The sequence below is a fragment of the Ovis aries genome, chromosome 2, assembly GCF_016772045.2.
Source record: "Ovis aries strain OAR_USU_Benz2616 breed Rambouillet chromosome 2, ARS-UI_Ramb_v3.0, whole genome shotgun sequence".
In the NCBI taxonomy this organism is placed as follows: domain Eukaryota; kingdom Metazoa; phylum Chordata; class Mammalia; order Artiodactyla; family Bovidae; genus Ovis; species Ovis aries.
In genome coordinates this window covers 134,958,825-134,978,843 of record NC_056055.1, presented here as the reverse complement: position 1 = coordinate 134,978,843, position 20,019 = coordinate 134,958,825, and the positions used below count along the sequence as shown (strand labels likewise).

Here is a 20,019-nt window from a genome sequence, read left to right as displayed (position 1 = left end):
CTAGGAAAAATGTTTCAAAATACTAGTAATTCTTACAACTCAGTTATGGGGTAAAAGGTAATTTCTTTCTTATATTTTTCTGGATTCTTAAAGTTTTTTAATAATGAGAATGTACTATTATAAGTAAATAAAAAAAATACAAAACACCTAATGGTCAAAGCATTTATTCCTAGGCATCAATGAATAGTTACCTTTCCTGCCTTACTTCTAGCTCCTCTGCCATGGCAAAAGTCCATTAGTTAGGCTATGATTTTAGAGTAACATAACCTACAAAAGAACACTGTCATTGCCTTTTATTGTGCCCCATGCCTCCAAATAAATGTGTTTAGTAGATGTGCTAATGAATGACCATTAATTGAGAAATATCTGTAATAATGGTAACTCAGCACATAATATACCCCAGTTGGTCCCTGGTACCAAAGTAGTCAGATCTAGGAATGAGGCACTAAATTACTACAAAAAGACTATAACAAGTAAGACAGTGTAATCGTCATCCTATTAGTTGCTATTACCAAAGATCACTGCTGAAGTAAGTAGCTATTCCTTTAACCTTTTAAAAGTCTATATAACCTTTGTTCAAACAATTTTTAGTTGCAAAGATTCTTAATTAAGCTGTCACTGTACAAAAGTAGCAAAAAAAAAAAAAAGCAAAACCCAGAGAAATTAAATTTATAAATTTATGTATCCTCTAAAAAAATAACAGGTTTATCTTAAATGACTGCTATTCTCTCCAATAATTTGTCATAAAAAATTATAGATAAACAAATTATCTTCTTTCCCTAAAATTTCTTAGGATTCACAGGGTTTCACATGTAAGGCAAGTACAACCTGATGCTGATTAATGCATTACATTAAAATTTTATCTAGATCAAATATTAGACTTTACTGAGAATGCTGATTTTTTTTCCCACTTAGTTTGAGTTTCTTCTGTAAATACAAACTTCTAACCTTCTCATCACTGGTAGTAGACTCTGGGTGAGGTAAAGGACTATCCTGGTGAGTTGTTTCTACAACAGACGGCTCCTCAATTTTGCTTCTTATGATGGGTGTTGCAAGAGGAGATAAATCTAGAGGCATCTAAAAATGCAAATTAAACAAAGTGTTAGGAGTTTAAAAACAGCCAATCAGTATATCTAAAATAAGAAAGCAACAAGTGAAAACTGTTCTGTCAGAAGCACTCTTAATTTCATGGCTGATAACATACTTTTTTAATGTCATCTTCCGAGGCTTTCTTGAACTCATTCTCAAATGGACTTGCCAACTCATTAAACAAACCCACTTCTTCACAGTTCTTCAAGAATCTTGTTGGTGTTGGGGTCTGATCTGAAATAAATGTCAATAAGTAATTACACAGATTTAAGTATCATACCGGACTCTAAAGTATTTTAGCAAGTAAATTAATGAATTAGCAGGACTGGTTCAGTCAGCTGTTAATTCTCTTTGGAAAGACCTCTTCCTTTAAAGCAAACAAAATTTGGTTAAGTTCTTGTTGCAGTTAAAGGTATTTCCTCCAACTTTATGAACAATAAAAGTATGAAAAGAATTCCTTCTTGTTCCTTATTCCACATGTTCTGAGTAGAGGGACATAAGCATCCTCTATTCAGAGATAAACTATTATCATTATCTAACACAAATTTTTTTTAAAATTTACACTATTAAAACTTACAAATACTTAAAATACATGCAATTTGGGGAGAACTAAGACAAGAACATGTATATTTGCTTTAACTTGGTCCTTCCACTAGTGTTCATAATCTATTATGAAAGCAGGCTTAAGATAAAACAGTGTTGCACTAAAACACAAACTGGGTGTACACGTGAGCACATATCAATTACAAAACAATAGCTAGTTAAGGTCTACACTGAATGAAAAACAGCTAAGTTATGAATTTTGCCTGTTTAGTTTTATTATTTTCAAGGCTGTTTGCTCACACTGATTATGATTAATAGCACATTCAATTCTATTCACATTTTATATACTTTAGGGCATCAACTTTATAAGTTACATCAAGGATCTAGCTTAAACTAAATAAAAGTATAAGACTGACTCCTGGTTTAAGATATAATACTCATAAAACCTTCTGTGAAATTAAAATATGTATTTGTTAATTACTGGATCCCTAGAGTGGGCATCACTTACTGTTTTATCATCACCCTCAACCCAACGTATACACAGAGTATTAATGTGTTTACTACATATAAATATTTTACACTAAAATTATCTATTTGTTATACACATTAGATATAATATAGGCCTACCTCAGACAGTAGTAGTAGTATCAAACTTACTGAAGGACTTTTTGTCATCTTTTTACCTAATAGTCTGCAATGTACATAACCTATACTCCCGGAAAGACATACAAAATGGTATTATAATAATACCATTATTGTATCAACCTAGGTCCATCCATCATGATTGCAATAGTAGACTGAACCTAAATTTGACTCTTCTGTTCATGCTCAAAAGATTTGTCTATGCCTAAGAGAAGGTTCCTATTTTGTATTAAAGGGAGCTGCTGCTGCTCTTAAGTCGCTTCAGTCGTGTCCGACTCTGTGCGACCCCATAGACAGCAGCCCACCAGGCTCCCCCATCCCTGGGATTCTCTAGGCAAGAATACTGGAGCGGGTTGCCATTTCCTTCTCCAATACATGAAAGTGAAAAGTCAAAGTGAAATCGCTCAGTCATGTCCGACTCTTCGCAACCCCATGGACTGCAGCCCACCAGGCTCCACCGTCCATGGGATTTTCCAGGCAAGAGTACTGGGGTGGGGTGCCATTGCCTTCTCCAATTAAAGGGAGAGGAGTCTTAAAAATAAAATACATATGCAAAAATCATGTTTTATCAGCAATTACTGTAATGATCAGGCTTGGAAAGAAAAACGTCAACACAGGCACAATTGTTTAAACATGCATATGGTTTTTGGCTATTGATCATCAAATATATATCACACGCATCATGCACTATATTTACACAGTTACGCTGTACTACTCAAATATATTTAGTTAAAGAAAAAAAGTCAAGTGCTATGTTTAGATGTGTTCTACTTTTCTAGCACATTAAATGTAAACAGAAAGGAAAGTAAGTTCTAGAAACCAATCTCAAAATATTTTTGAGTTAAAGGTTACAGAGAGAGATATGGCTCTAAGGCAAGAAGTTCCAGAGAAGGAAAGACCTTCATGCCCAGGGGAGTGAAACTTCCAGGCTGTAGTTATTTTGTTTGCATTTTTGGTTTTCTCTCTCAATATCTGATACACGGTATTTTAAAGAAATACATACCACACTCTTACCTGCTTCCTTTTACTTATAGAAATGAAGATGTGCTGAGTGTTCCCCTACATTTTTCCTAAACAAATTGTTTTTTTGGTGAATTATCTGTTACCTCCAGTTTTTTCAAGACAAAAATCTTGATACTGAATAATAAGAATTATCTTTTTTCCTCATTATCATATACAATGCTTAAGAGAGATAATTTGATTTCAAGCTGGGTAATAATTTGAAGTATTAATAATATTCAGTATTTAGGTATAATTCTAGACTTACAAATAGTATAACCTAAGCTTTACAAGAGAAAAAATTAAAACATTAATTTGAATATTTGTAATATATGACTGTGGTTATGACAAAAGCGCTGAAATTTATATATTAAATTTTATATAAAATCATTTTATCACAATACTTCTATGTGTATACATATACAGAGAGGTATGCATCTATAAATACCCAAAAAAGAAGTAGCTGACAGCATGGAAGGACAATAAATCAGTGCATGCACTGGGCTTCTCTCTTCACATACTGAAAGATAATCATCCATTTAGGTGATACAGTATGTTCATAGGAGCAACATCTAAAAATAAAAAGCATTGATTGAATTTAAGCCCGGTTTATTAACACAGATGTTTAGTCCAAACAGAAACATAAACAAAATCCTAATGAACAAGTCTGCTAACTGCTTTCTCCAACAGGAGGAGCCTGATCATTTTCTAGCTTTACATAGCACTGTAAAGCAGATGTAAACAGCTAAAAGAAACAATGACTAAACATCATGTTAATTGAATTATCAGTTAAATGTAAATTCTGGAAATGGTATGAATGCTCCCAGATCCTAATTAACTTCCACAAAAAATGATATTGAAGTCTACATTCGAAAACTATACAAAAAAGTGAAATGAATGGTCAGAAGGAAACATGAAAATGTAATGGGTAAAATACATGTTGCCAACATTTATTGTAAATGAAGCTATTGGAATATCACCAGACTATATTATTTACAGAGAATACACAAAAATTGTGCACATTCCAGGTGAAATATGTATATAAACTATTAATAAAAGCATATACTAACCAGCCACAATGACACTGTCATTACGTGCTGGACCAAATTTCAGTGTCATCTCATGTTTATGTTTATGGACAGCCAAATGATCCTCGTTGGTAAAACGCTGTGGCAAAAAGTTTTAAAATATAGTTAAGATTTTCAATTTGATCAAATAAGTTAAATGATAAGGAAATTTTCATTTCCACAACATGTAAAACCACCATTAACAAAGACATAGCAGTTTGTTAACAATAAAGAATCTACTGTTAGTATAGATAAACATATTAGGTCTTAATCATAGAGAAACTCATTACCCAAGAATGAGCAATAAAGATGATACTAGGTCATGTAACTCATTTGAGAGCATTTAAAAAAAACCTGAGGCAAAGAAACTTTACATAAATTTCATTTGGACACTAAAAATAGATCACTGTTAATTTTTGCCATATCATAGTAGAAATATATACTCCATGGTATAATGACTTTTGAAGAAAGTATTGTTATTTTACTTAGATTTCAGGTTACTTACCACTTTTAAAATGAGAACTTTCTTATAAAAATATTACTCCTGGACAAATTAAGAAGTAAATCAGGTGCTTTATGTTACCACATAAAAAAAGAATGCCTTGATTATAATCCAGCAAAGAAATAGCAGTGAATACAATAAAGCAATTCATTTTAAAATAAAAAATTTAACTTAGAATAAAGTGGTTTTACATTTTTTATCATACTCATATAAAAAAAATGAAGCAAAATTATTTCTAAAGCTACACTTAACTTTGATAGGTCCTACATGCTAAAGGTGACATTTACGATTACAATATAATAAATACATTGTTTAAATATCTCCTGTGTCTGGATATCAATCTTTATGAAGATGCTCCTTATCTTTACCAACATTTACAACTGAAATATAGAGCACGCACTTTTTAATTTCAAAGAAATAATTATAAGATGTCAAATTAAGAGATCTATACTCACTCTCTAGGCTATATCCTTAAAAATGGGATGTTAAAATAATGAACATGGTTTTTCCGAACCACCAAAAAATGGATTCCTTATCCTGTGGTCTTACCATTCCCTATTCAACTCAGTACATAAATCCTCTCATGCAACTAATGATAGCAGCTTTAGGGTTAACCTTAAAACAATGTAAAAGAAAGAAATATTTCTATCTATTATGCTTTCTTTTCTCAATATTAAAAGTGTGACCTGTATCATCCTTAGTCCAGCCCACAAGCCCACTGTAAAAAGTTAATTCCTGTCATTTATATCTGATTTTGCTCTGCACAGTATATGTTTATAGCACCTAGCAATATTTTATTGATGCTTTCATATTTCAAGTAGACTGAGCTCCTACTATTTCAGTTTCCCTAAATTTAACATATAGTAAGTAGTCAATAAATGCTAACTGAAAGAATGATCTCCTTACAAGTAAAGAACTGAATCTTTAAGCCCAATCTAAAAGAAACAAAAACCATCAAACCACAGATTGTTCCTAAAGGTGAATTAAGCGTTAATTTAATTTGGTTATATTGTTTTTAAGTTACTGTACACCAGTGGAAAATTATTAATGTCCCCTCTTTATAACCTGTTTATATTCCCACTGAAGATGAGTATATAGGTGCAAAGAGTAACTTTATCCCTTGACTTACTCATTTACAATTGAAACAATCATTGAGCAATCATAATCTAGCTCTGCCCTACGCAAGTGCTATTTTCCTACTGCTCTGTCATTACGTATAAGAATCCTTTCGAAATTTGGAAAAATAAAAAATAGTCATCCTTTGATAAGAGTTTCCAATATGAAGCTTTTGGAGAATAAACAGTGATAGCATTTACCAGCACTACTTCATTGCTTTTTACTTTGCATTACAGTTTTGAATGTCTTACAAGCATCTTAAAGCAAGATTCACTTTACGTTCCAAAGAACCCAACAATGTGGCTTCTCCACTGAAGGCAATCATTAAACATTTGCAAAAAAATGCATTTTAGTAGAGGTCTTAGATTTTAAAACAGCAAAGTCAGCATAATTAACAGACAAGCTTAGAAAGTTATCTCCTAGGAATTTTATCCCAACGGTATCCTGTGCTTAGTTACTGGTTTGAACACAAATATTCAAATCAAACAGCAACTACATATACAATAAATTACATTATGTTTTGTACAAAATATGTGAAAATACCAACAAGATTGATTTTAAGTGAAAAATAGCAGGTAAAAGGACCCTAAAATACATTTAAGATCATATGAATAGTAAAAGGAGAAATGCCAGGAATATGAATTCACAAAGTTTCAAAGAGAACACAGAGATCAAGTTTATCTAAATGCTATTTATAAAGGAGTTGTTAATCATATAATATTTTTATACATGAGTAAAATACACTGAAATTGGTACTTGATACAAGTATCAATTTATCATGGATCTATATCATGATATAGATATTATCTATAACCTTGCCTATCATCTGAGAAGACTTATTTACCTCTAACGAGAAACTTAAAACAGCATCAAAAGGCAGTCACCAGTAAAAGATATATATATGTAAAATGCATTATTTTTTCAACAAATACAAAACAGCTACTACAAGCTAATATTTTTGCAAGAATCTATTTGAACTGTTTTTCCAGAGAAATTAAAAGGTTTATTCTAAAAATAAGTTTTGTAGAAAAATAATGATACTGCTAGTAATAATATATTGAATTAATACAATTTCTTTCTTCTAGGCAATTGTGAGCACTACTCCAATGAAAATGTTATACATGTGCAGTGTTTTGTTAAATAAGAAAGACTTTGAACATACAGCTGAATAAACAATGGGAAAGGCAGTCAAGAAAGTCAGAATAGGCCAACAATCTCTTACAAGGTTAAAAAGTAAGGGTAACCTGACAAATATAGGAGGGGGTGAAATAGTTGCTTCCATAAAAAATTAATTTAAGCTCAGATATTGGGAGAAATTTGTGTTTCCAAAGTGTGAACACTCTTATCAGAATTAACTTAAATCAATCATTCTGCATTTAACACATGCATTTATATCCATGATACAGATGATTATTCCTAATTTAAAATACTGATAGGTATTAAATTATAAGGTCATTAGGCCAATAGCCCATTTTACTACTTCTTTCACGAATTTAAGTACTCTAATTTAACACCAGGGAGTTACTGATCACACACACACATACACACACTCTCCCACACTTTCATTGGAACTTCAGATTAAATAAAATGAAATCTTAATCTCCTTTAAAAAACAGTTATAATGTATTAATATTTCACCAAAGAAAAAATTTTCAATGAGAGCATCACCAAAAGCAAAGCTATTATCAGTAAAATGTAAGAATTTCAATGTTAAAAGACTCTTTCACTAAATTATCTCAACTTCGTCTCTTTTACCAAATTCAATGGAACATCATGTTAAACTAAATGAAATTATCAAGTCAATCTATGAAATACCTAATAGAGACTGAAAAAATTTACTAGAAAGAGCCAGCAGTTAAAAATTTTGCACTGATTTCTTTAGGTCTCTCTGAAATAACATTATCAACAAAATATACTTACAATTTTAAAAACCTATTTGACATTTAAGTCCATTAAGTATTTTAAAGCTAAAATTTAAATCTGGAAGAATGTTGTTAACTAGTGACAAAACATAATTTGTACTACCACCATCAGATTGGTGCTTCTAAAATCAATGCTTAATAGAATTTTTGATTTCCTAGGAAATTACTATTTGAATCTAGAGAGAGACCATAACCATTCCAAGTCCAAGCAAGATTTAACAAATGGATGATGCTGACCTTGGCCCAGTTATCACTTGGCCAGTAACAGTTATAAGGTATTACTATAACATAGATTAGACTATTTTAAGTATCTCAGAGAACAAATATATGCCAAAAAAGTTATTAATACATAGGAATGAAGTGTTCATGATGAGAAAAATACTTAAAGTTATTAGTGAAACTAAAAAATTGTTTGTTTTTAAAAACAATACGAAAAAATGTATGAGGAGCCTTAAAAATGTGTACACCTTTTGATCCGATAATTTGGTTTCTAAAAATGTATTTTGAGGAATTAGGGAGATGTACATAAGGGGTTATACAGAATATTCATCACAATGTTGTGATTTTTTTAGGCCATAATAATTAATTTTTAGGCCATAAAAGAGGAATAGGTAAATAGATTTGGGGACATATTCTGGCAACAGAACACTACATAGCAACTCAAACTCATGTTTTCAATTAACATACAACATGTCATACTATATAATGTATAAGATACTATGTAATATAGTATAGTGCTACACTGTATAATGTATAGGATAATACTATATAATGTCATCGGCATACAAATAGAATACACATTAATACATGCGGTATGATCCCAATTTTGTTTGAAAAATAAAAGGGGGGAAGAACTTAGGAAATGCACCAAATGTTAACAGACATCCTCTCTAGATTTTACTTTGTCAGTGTTCTCAGTGATACTTCTGTAATTAAGAAAAAAGAAAAACTTTTAATGTTTACTGAAAAAGATACATATACAAAGACCCCTACTGAAATATACCTTGAAGGCTAAACATTTTATTTTGGGATATTTTGCTATAAACATAACACAAAAGTAGGCTTGGGTTCACACTTACCTCCAGTATTCACAGGTTCTGTGACTGAGAGGGATTCAATAATGTATATTTGATTGTGCATGTATAAAATGAGGCCAGCAGCATCAATTTCATAGGACTGGTGCAGGATTAAATAACATAACCCACATAAGCTTCGTAGCACAGTGACTAAGTTTAAAAACGTTAGTATCATTATAATTGCTTTTATTACTATAACAAATATTATATGGAACTTTAATTCCTCCGATCTCTTTTGAAACAAGTTGGAGCACAAATTGAGACATGGTATGCTACACACTTGATAAATATTTGAAAGCTCTATTCTATGGTTCACAAGCAACTTTTGAGTTTCTCAGGTAGACCTTTTTCGTTACTGTTTTGAATAAAATTTTTATTTTGGAAAACTTTTAATTTACAGAAAAGTTGCAAAAATTGTACACAGAGTTCCTATACACTCCTTACTCAGTTTGTTTCCCCTAATGTTCTCATATTATTGTGGCACATTTATCAAAACTAAGAAACCAACCCTGATATATTACTATTAACTAAACTCACAACTGGTAGCTTTAGTATTGCCCACCTTAAACAGATTCTGGCTCCAAATGAATTTTTGTTATGTTCCCAAATTCAAAATCATCTCTGAAAATTATGTCAAGGGCTGCCAGCTATCCCTTAATATCTATTACTCTTTTTCCTTCAAATTAAGAATTTCTAAATTTTAGGTGAGCACTTGGCTGCCCAGAACAAAGACCACATTTTCTAGCTTTCTCTGCAGTTAGGTGGCCATATTCTTTTGGATCAAAAGAATGAGTAAAAATCATTTGCATTACTTCCAGTGAATGCTCCTAAAATGATGCGTGTATACACGCTCCTCTCTGCTTCCCCTTCTCCCTCCCTTACTGCTGGAATGTGGACTTCATGTCAGGAGCTGAAAAGCCATTTTGGACCTAAAAATGGAAGTAGCATGATGAGGATTACAGAATCAGCCAACCTGGGGCTCCTACTTTCTGGTTATTATATTAAAAAACAAGCCCATCAGTCTGTTGTTAAGGTTGATTCTTTGTCTCAGCCTGCATCCTAAGTAATACAAATCTCTTAATAACAATATGCCATAGCCTCTAAAGATAATTTCTTTTGTGCAACAGAATATACAGAAATGTAGTTTTTTATGGTGACCATATCGAAGAAACATGCTTGTATGTCTAAGTTTTGATATGGTTCCTTTTCTCTATTCAAACCTTCCACACCTCTTCCCGACTTTTCATTCCCAGGTACTATGGATAAATTGTCCATGGTCCTATCTAAGGCCAGTCCTTCCGCTTGAACACTGGATCCCATCCTCTCTTAAGGACTCCATTTCTACAACAGTTCCTCTCTCTGCAGTGTAAAGTGTGCTATGATAGTCGCACCTTAAAATTCAAAACAAACAAAAAAGCTCCATCTTTAATCCTTCCTCAGCAGTATTTCCCTTTAAGCTAAATACAAATAAAAAGTATCTTACGATGTCTCCACTTCTGATTCTCCACATTTGCTCTTCAGGCTAACCCCAATCTCACTGTCGTCACTGCTCTTTCACTGAAACTACTCTTATCAGGGTGTCTTAACAGTCCTCATATTTCTAAATTCAATAGTAAATACTGAATTATCCTATCAACTGTATGACTACACTGTTTCTCCACATTTTGAAATACTTTTTCTACTTGACTTCTAGAACACAGTTGTCTTCGTTGTCTGCTGCTTCTCTGCCTCCTCTGTGTCCTTCCCCTCTTTCTGACTGCTAAACACTGGAGTGCCTTCAAACTTAGTTCTCACCCTTCCTCTCTATACTACTTAAATACAGAAGAAAAACTGAAGACATATGGGGATTATGGATTATCAAACTGTATTCCTAACTCTACCAATGGAAAAATAATTATTACCAGACATCAAGGGAGGAGGAAAGGAGAAGTAAGAAAAATAAGTGTTATATCCTTTCATATTAAAAAACTATTCTAACAATATTTTTTCATATTTTCTAAAAATATTAAGTCTTTTAAGCAATCTCTGATACATACATGTTCTTATATTCAGCCATAGGTTGCTTTTTCTTCTGTTGAATTTAAGTAAATTTTTAAAAAATAGTGTAATAAACACCCTTGGTACACTTCACTCAGCTTTAGCAATTATCAACCTATGGTCTGTCTCATTTCACCTCTACTCACAATTCACCCAATGCATTTTTTTTTTTTTTTGAGACCAATCCCAAGAATTATTCTCCCTAGAAATATTGCAGTATTCATATGTGGCATATTGTAAAACATGGCCACAAATTCCTTTTGGTAGGATATATACCCTCCTTCCTTTGCCGTGTGGTTAATGTTGGTCCTCCCATCCAGAGGATGGTACCTATTCTCCACCCCTTGAGTCTGAGCTGGTCCGGTGACTTGCATGATCAACAGAATGCTACAGAACTGATGCCGTGTCACTTCCAAACTAAAGCTGCAAAGGAGCTTTGCAGTTTTCAGCTTCTATTCCCATGGAAAACCACTGTCCAAAGATTCCCAGGTACCAAAATATATTGAACATATATTTAATAACCTTGGCATATGTCTTTTCATAGTTTTGACATAACATTTGTGGGACAGAATCCCAGAAGTGGGATTGCTGGGTCAAAGTGTAAATGCATTTGCCGTCTTGCACTTTTGCCAGCAATGAAGGAGAGTGCAGAAGGAGTATTTTTAATATGAATGAAGTAAAATGGCTGCTGCTTTGCCAAAAATATAAACATTCTAATGGTTGAAAACGTCAAACTAATAATAGATTGATTTATAGACAGCATCATTAGATGGAGATGCTGCTGATATATTTACTGAGGAAGAACAGTGGGGTGACTTGTAGGCCTGATAAAGCGCTGGAATGCCCTTGCTATCTGCAGAAGACTCTACAAAGGCTCTCCTTCCTATTCTTTGTGGCCTGAGGGGCAGTCTCCTCTCAGTCTCTTGGCTATTTGTGCCACGGATTGGGCATGTACAAGGCAGTCTGCTACGAGAACTCAAATAATGAATATCAGAAAGTTCCCAGACTTCCTGGATCTGGTACTGAGGTGAATAAGCTCTGGCTTTACCCCTGGGATGTGTTGTGTAGTGTTCCATTTGCCTCATCTCGTCAGCTAAGGAAGCATTAATAGTGTCTATAAACAGTATGGATGTGCTTGAACAGATTGTGTAATTTTCCTCAGCAATTTTAAAATATTTTCTCGACCTGAAAATTATCTCATTTCCATTTACCTTAATTCCCGTAATTTTACTGAATTCATTCTCTCACTGGTTCTATCTCCCAGTTTTGGGGTTGAGGTACCAAAAACCGGGAAAGTTAGACATTACTAATTTGATCTTGGGTTCTCATCCTCTCTGATCTTTTGTTGGCATTTAATCTTCATTTGGTTAAATGTCAAATGAGAGCTAACCTTCATTTAACCTTATTTCTTAAGTAAATTTAAATACAATGCTTTTTATTAAAAGTGGCATATATATTACTAAAGAGTCAATCACAAGATGACAATTCCAACTATTTTAAGCAGAAAAGAATCAGACAAAGAATCAGGGACTTGTCTGAGACTGAGTTTTCAAGAGTGATTCCTAGAACAACACAGCAAAATTAGTCATGGTCCAAAGGCTGGCTTGAGAAACATACTGTATTAGCTATCATCCAGGGGTTACAGAATTATGCTTTCTCTGTACAGTCCATTTCAGCAAAATGGACCACCTTTCTATTTAACTTAGTCCCAAATCCAAGGAGTAAATCATATCCAAAATTTTAATGGAAAAGGATTTTGAAATTTGCTTTCTTGAATTTATAGAAAAATATATACAAAACTTATCTCCAAAATATATGTCAAATCACTCTATTTCTCTATATGTCCATTACTACCAACCAGTCAAAGCCACCATTATCTCTCACCTGACTGCTGCCAGTCTCTACTTTCCCAGCTTCCACTATTAGCTCAGCAATGGCTTTTCATTCCTCTGGGAATAAAACCCAAACACCTTAGACCATAGTCAACAAAAAAGCTCTACAGGTTATGGGCTCTTTTTATTTCCCTACCTTTCTGACCTCATCTCCTACCCTTATCCTAGTTAATCACTATAACATTCCAATTACAGCAGTCATTTTTCTGTTCTTAAACACACCAAATCCATTTCTTCCCTCTTGGCCTTAAACTTGTTATTCTTTCACTGTGAAAAACTCTTCCCCAAGGTATGTGTAGGGTTTGCTTCCACGTCTTTATTCAAGTGTCACCTTATTACAGAGGCATTCACTGACCAATCCATTTAAAATGTCACCGACTCTGGTAACTTCTACCTTTATCCTCTGAAAGTGAAAGCGTCAGTTGCTCAGCTGTGTCTGATTATTTGCGACCCCAAGACCAGGCTCCTCTGTCCATAGAATTCTCCAGGCAAGAATACTGGAGAGGGTAGCTATTTCCTTCTTCAGGGGATCTTCCTAACCCAGGGATTGAACCTGGGTCTCCTGCATAGCAGGTGAATTCTTTACCGTCTGAGCCACTAGGGAAGCCCCACTTTTATCCTGCTCAGTATCACTGGACATCATGTAAACTAAAATCTTTATATACCACTACACCCTCACCAGAAGGTCTACAATTAAAAGACTATCTAAAACAATCCTGAAAAAGGAGAAGTAGATCACAGAACTTACCCTAAGTGACTGGAAGGCTCACTATACTGGCATAAAAATTGACAGATTGATGAAAAAACACAATAGGAGCTCAGAAATAGATCCATGCTTTACAAATCATTTGGTTTTCAAGAAAAGGGATAAAGCAATTTAACGGAGAAAGGAAAAAATCTTTTCAACAAATGACACTAGAATCTTTGAAAAGCCATATGGGGAAAAAAAGTGAGCTTCAACTCCTACCTCATACTTATGCACAAATATTAATTCAAAAGGCAAGAGACCTAAATGAAAAGCCAAACTTTCAGAGGAACATGAAGGAGAGTATTTTTGTGTCTTAAAGGTAAGCAACAGTTTCTTAGATAAGTCACAGAAAGCAACAATCAAAGAGAAAAAATTAACACATCAGACTTCATCAAAATTAGAAACATCTGTCCATCTTTTGATGGACAGATTATTTTCATATTATGAAAATCAAGTTGGAAACCAGAGACATAAATAAAAAATTGAAGATGGACTGGTATCCAGAATATTTAAAGAACTCATACAACTCAATAATTAAAAGACAACTCAATTTTAAAAAACAAGCATAAGATTTGAAAATATTTCACAAAAAATAAGGTATAAAAATGGCCAATACACAAATGAAAAAGTGCTCATCTTTTCATCAATGAAATGCAAATTAACACACAATAAATCAGTATACACCCAATGAAAATGGCTAAAATTAAAAGAATCACACCAAATATTGGCAAGGGTATTATACAACAGGACTGCTCACAGACAGCTGGTGGAAATATTAAGTGGTATCTCCCTTTTAGAAGCAGTTTGACAGTCTCCTATTATATGTAACATATGATCCCACCACTACCCTTCTAGGTAGTCACCCAAGAGAAAAGAAAGAATGTGTTCATACAAAGGCTGGTACTTAAATATTCACAATAGCTTTATTTCTAACAACTAAAAATTGGAAATAAGCCAAAAGTTCATAAACAAGTGGATAAATAACTGCTTGTGAATTAAGGAAATATTATTCCTCAATGAAAAGGAATTAACTATTGATCAGATAGTATGGAGAAACTGTAAATAATGTGGAATGAAAGAATCCAGTCAAAAGTACATACTGTATGATTTCACTTACATAAAATTCTAGAAATAAAAACTAACCTATAGTGACAGAAGGCAGAACAGAGGTTGACAGGGTTGGGAGGGGTGAGAGGGAGGCATAACAAGCACAGGAAACTTCAGATGATGATGATACACTCACTATCTGAATTGTGATGGTTTTATGGGTACATACATATGTTAAAATGTATCAAACTGTACACTTATAATATGCAGTTTACTATATATAAATTATATCTGAAAGTATCAACTAAAGAAAACAATGAGAACCAAAGAAACATTTTAATATTTATGATTTATAGTTTGTATATTTAAGTATTCTATAATTTCACTACACATTAAATTTATTTTCTCATTCCTCAGTGTCTATAGTTATTTTAAGATTATTATAACAACATTAAATTATTTAATGGCCTATTGAAAAACACTGAAATATCTTCTGAAACAATAAAATATTATTTTCTGAAAATGCTTTCACACAAGCCTATATTAAAGATTTTAGACTTACTAACATTAGTATATTAGTGATATGCTGTACATTAGTGGTTTGCTCAGAGGTAAAAATTAGTTAATTTCACAAGAGTTCAGCAAACAAAACAATTTTTATACAAGATAATGTATCTGATTTCCAACTGGGCAGTTTACAATGATTTTCAACTAATAATGGTCAAATGAAAATACTTTTAAACCTTGTGTTTTCTCCAGGTTTTCCATCTTTCCCTTACAAGATTTAACTTTTTTTTTTCCATATTAGATTGTCTTCTTTAAAATTCAGATATGCTGCTGAGGAAAATGAATTTTTTTCTCCAAATTTTTCTGGGTTATTTTCTTTCTAACTCCAAAGTTGTACAAAATATAGTAAAGGAATCCCCTGAATGACAACATTCACTGTCATAAGTGTTTAATAAATGTGAACATACCAAATAATTTATGTATTACCTGGCCACATCCAGGGGCAGTACATAGAAAGGGTTTGTCATCACTCATATTCCACAGGTCCTTGTATTGCCTATAATAAAACATTCAGAGGTAGTTAAACATTTTACAGTACAGAGTTTTAAATAAACAACTTAAAATGTAATATTACTTGATTTTCATTAAGCTTTTTACCTTTTCTATCTGAATGTGAAGTAAAAGTTTTACTGACATTTTAACCCCATCTTCCACTTTCTTATTATGAATAAAGACATGCAACATGCAGATTTCACATTATAGAAAAAAATGTTAAGAACTCTGATCTATTAGGTTAAACCTTTCCTGTTCAGTAGCATATGTGTGGAAAGAATGAAATAATTTGAAGATCACTACTTTAAATACCAATGAAATAATGGACAGGCAACTCTCATCAATGTCTGATAAAACCATCAGGAGCAAAGGTGATGGGAGTTTCATAATGGCTGGGTCACATCGACAGCATCTGAACTCATGGGTCAGTGTTAAATTAACATCACCAAAAGTGGGACAAATATTGTGAGTCCCCTGATGAGACAGCGGAAAGCACATTATGTATTCGTGGTGGGGGGCAGGGGGTGCGGCTGTATCCAAACCTGAAATCTAATCAAGCTTTTCTAGATTATACTACAGGAAATAAAGGAGATAGAAAAAAAAGGTCAAATACCACTACTCAGATACAATTAGAGAAATTCTACAGCACAAAAGACCTGGTCTCCTCAAAAATAAATGTCATGGGGAACAAAAGAAAAGAGAAAGTAGAGGGGAATTGCTTTAGGTTAAAAGAGGTTGAATAAACTATATTAAACAGAATACAATATGGGGACTTTCCTGGATCCTGATTTAAACCAAAAACTACAAAAAAGACATTTTCAAGTCAACATTATTTTCCTACTTTTTGATTTAGACTTGAAAGTTCCTAATTAGTTCTTCCATTCATTAGTTCTTCCATTAACTTGCAGGGTTTTTTTTTGCTTTCTTCCTACAAATTACATGTAACAACTATATTTGACTGAACTAACAATTCTGTAAAATTATTTCTTTTTCAACACTAGTTTGTTAGCCTTTCAGAAATATGTAACCTTCAAAAACCTTTCAGAAAAAGCCCTTCACAAACAGAGATGACAATCGCTATAATAGTCAGATTTGGGAAGTGCTAGAATATTTCTTCTGGGAGGCAGGACTTTTCAAAGACTTAATATGTTCAAGGGAACTGACAGAAGAGCACCTAGAATACAGCATATCTGCCACACCCATCTTCTATCTTAACCTTTTTTCACCTCATGGGACTAGTATTATCTGGAACTCATTTAAGGAGAAATCAAAACCCTAAAATATATGTATTTATCTCTGTCATAGTTAAGTGTATTTTGATGCTCTATTTAATAATTTAAAAATACAATAGGAATATCAGCTAAACTACATACTTGTAAACATTCCTTATTTATTAAAAAAAACATGATCTAGAAATAACCTATGAAAATACTTATAATCTACAATATGAAAAATAAAAACAATTTTAAAAATAGCCCAAAATACCAAATTATTGCATACACACCTGGCAGAATTCACATGTAACTTGAATTTCATAAGCTGAACAACTTATCACGTCCTCTTTTTCATGGCAAGGATACTGAAAAATGAAGTGGTTTCACACTATTAAGTATTTAGTTTTGAAACACTTCTTGAAACATAGTAAAAAATAAAAACACTCAGATAATTATACTCTCTGTAACTACTGTCATCCAAAAACCCACTCACTATTAAGAATCTTTACAATAGAGCTCTGCTCCTAAAATAAAACAGCCATATAAATGCAAAATATATCCAACTCTACCATAAAGAAGGTAAAAGAGAAACATTTAGCTTAGCCCTTAAGGTTATGGTTGAAGGTCAATAATTAAAAGAGTGAAAATCCTGACTTTTGAAGTCTGGTGAAAAGATGAGACCTCGTATTTTAAAATACCTATTCAGAAAGCTTTAAATTTTTTCAAATGCAGTCAGTGTGGTCTGGTTTTCAGGCTAATTCATCAAAGTCTATTTGTCTCACAATGTAGTTGAAGGAGCTCTCTCTTCCCTAACTTCATAGCTTACTTATCTGATATTAGCTTAAGGACAAGTACAACATACTTAAACTACTTAGGTGAGTGCCTCATTTTTAAACCCAGCTAATCGGAGAAGGCAATGGCTCATGGACGGAGGAGCCTGGTGGGCTGCAGTCCATGAGGTCGCTAAGAGTTGGACACGACTGAGCGATTTCACTTTGACTTTTTACTTTCACGCACTGGAGAAGGAAATGGCAACCCACTCCGGTGTTCTTGCCTGGAGAATCCCAGGGATGGGGGAGCCTGGTGGGCTGCCATCTCTGGGGTTGCACAGAGTCGGACACGACTGAAGCGACTTAGCAGCAGCAGCAGCAATACTCCATTACATTCACTGAAACCCCATCTAGTGGCGAACAGCGTTAACTATATGATTATCCATAAAAGCCAATGGTACATAAGAGAAAAAAATTTGTTTTTAAATAGTTTTGCTTATAAATGTGGTGAAGAATGTCCTGCTCAACAGAATTGGGTAATTCCTGTGGAGAAATGTGCAAATAGCTACAGTTCTGAGTCCCGGAATCAGAGATGATATAAGAGATACGAAGAAGAAAGTTCTCCTGAAAGAAAGAGAACATGTTAGCTCCTCAGTCATCTTGACTCCTTACAGCCTCACGGACTATTGCCTGCCAGGCTTCTCTGTCTCTGGGATTCTCCAGGGAAGAATACTAGAGTGGGTTGCCACTTTCTACTCCAGGGAATCTTCCCTAACAAGGGACGGAACCTGTTCCTCTCGTGTCCCCTGCACTGGCAGGTAGATTCTTTAACCACTAGTGACACCTGGGAAGACCCCATTAAATACTAAGAAATGAATAAATTGCTATATGATATGGACCAGATAAGTTTAGATTATGTTACCTATCAAATTAAACTCCTAAAACTAGTAAGAAGATGCAGTTCATACTGCTTTGAAAAATCAAAGCAATATTTAAACTCAGTTGAGTTCAGGAAACATTTAAACATCAAACATACAAAGACACAAAGGTGAAAAAACAAACAGACCCTCCACTCTGAGAAACTTTTGTTCAAGCAGAAGAAAGAAAACAGAAATTTCAATACAATCTGGTTAAGAATAAGAGTTAAAATATTAAAAATATAGAAGTAGTGCAGGGAACCAATCCAATACTTACTGAAAAGCTTTCTGAAAGAATTAACCCTTGGTATTCTTTTCTACCTGCCCATGACTACTACTGTCTCATTCTAAAAAAGAAGTTCCTTACCTACACAGCAGATTATTTTCTAGCCAACCAATAACAATTCCCATTCCTTATACTATTTCCTAATATCTAGCTGAGGTGGTTGTAAAGACAACAGACAAAGCACCTTGAGACATAAATGATTATAATTCCTCAATTATATAGGAATTATATTATAATTCCTAATTAGGCTTAAATGCTAATCTCAAACCTCTAAATCCAGGTTTATCTCCCTTTCACATCAAGGGTGGAAATATGCTCCTAGGAAAGCACGGGAAGGAGGCTTTGTTCAACTCTAAACTGCCAGAGAAGACAATGACTGCAGACACAGAACTGTTACTATAGCACACCGCTCTCTGGCAAGCATCTACAACCTATCAATTCAGTTCAGTCACTCAGCTGTGTCTGACTCTTTGCGACCCCATGGACTGCGGCAACGCCAGGCCTCCCTGTCCATCACCAACTCCTGGAGTTTACTCAAACTCATCTCCATTGAGTTGGTGATGCCATCCAACCATCTCATCCTCTGTCATCCCCTTCTCCTCCTGCCTACATCTTTCCCAGCATCAGGGTCTTTTCCAGTGAGTCAGCTCTTCCAATCAGGTGGCCAACGTATTGGAGCTTCAGCTTCAACCTCAGTCTTTCCAATGAATATTCAGGACTGATCTCCTTTAGGATGGACTGGTTTGCTCTCCTTGCAGTCCAAAGGACTCTCAGGAGTCTTCTCCAACAACACAGTTTAAAAGCATCAATTCTTCAATGCTCAGCTTTTTTTATAGTCCAACTCTCACATCCATACATGACTACTGGAAAAACCATACCCTTGACTAGATGGAACTTTGTAGGCAAAATCATGTCTCTGCTTTTTAATATGCTGCCTAGGTTGGTCATAACTTTTCTCCAAGGAGCAAGCGTTGTTTAATTTCATGGCTGCAATCATCATCTGCAGTGATTTGGGAGCCCCCAAAAATAAAGTCTGACACTGTTTCCCCATCTAACTGCTATGAAATGATGGGATGGGATGCTTGTTTTCTGA

The 20,019-nt window shown here is 33.9% G+C and overlaps 1 protein-coding gene across 9 annotated transcripts in view; it reads right to left on the bottom strand.

Annotated features, from left to right (window-relative positions):
* The window catches only part of ATF2 (activating transcription factor 2), a 79,658-nt gene that overhangs the window by 39,699 nt on the left and 19,940 nt on the right, over window positions 1-20,019 (bottom strand). For 7 of the 9 annotated variants that reach the window (XM_060409743.1, XM_060409744.1, XM_060409741.1 and 4 more), the window contains 5 exons: window positions 17,244-17,318; window positions 15,674-15,743; window positions 4,344-4,440; window positions 1,205-1,323; window positions 949-1,077 (listed from right to left, as the gene is read on the bottom strand). In XM_060409743.1, coding sequence (XP_060265726.1) covers window positions 949-1,077; window positions 1,205-1,323; window positions 4,344-4,440; window positions 15,674-15,743; window positions 17,244-17,275 — 447 coding nt within the window. In that variant the 5' untranslated portion in view covers window positions 17,276-17,318. Of the gene's footprint in view, window positions 1-948; window positions 1,078-1,204; window positions 1,324-3,721; window positions 3,846-4,343; window positions 4,441-15,673; window positions 15,744-17,243; window positions 17,319-20,019 lie in introns of those variants that run through there. The other 2 variants (XM_060409746.1, XM_060409745.1) reach the window with 2 other exon arrangements.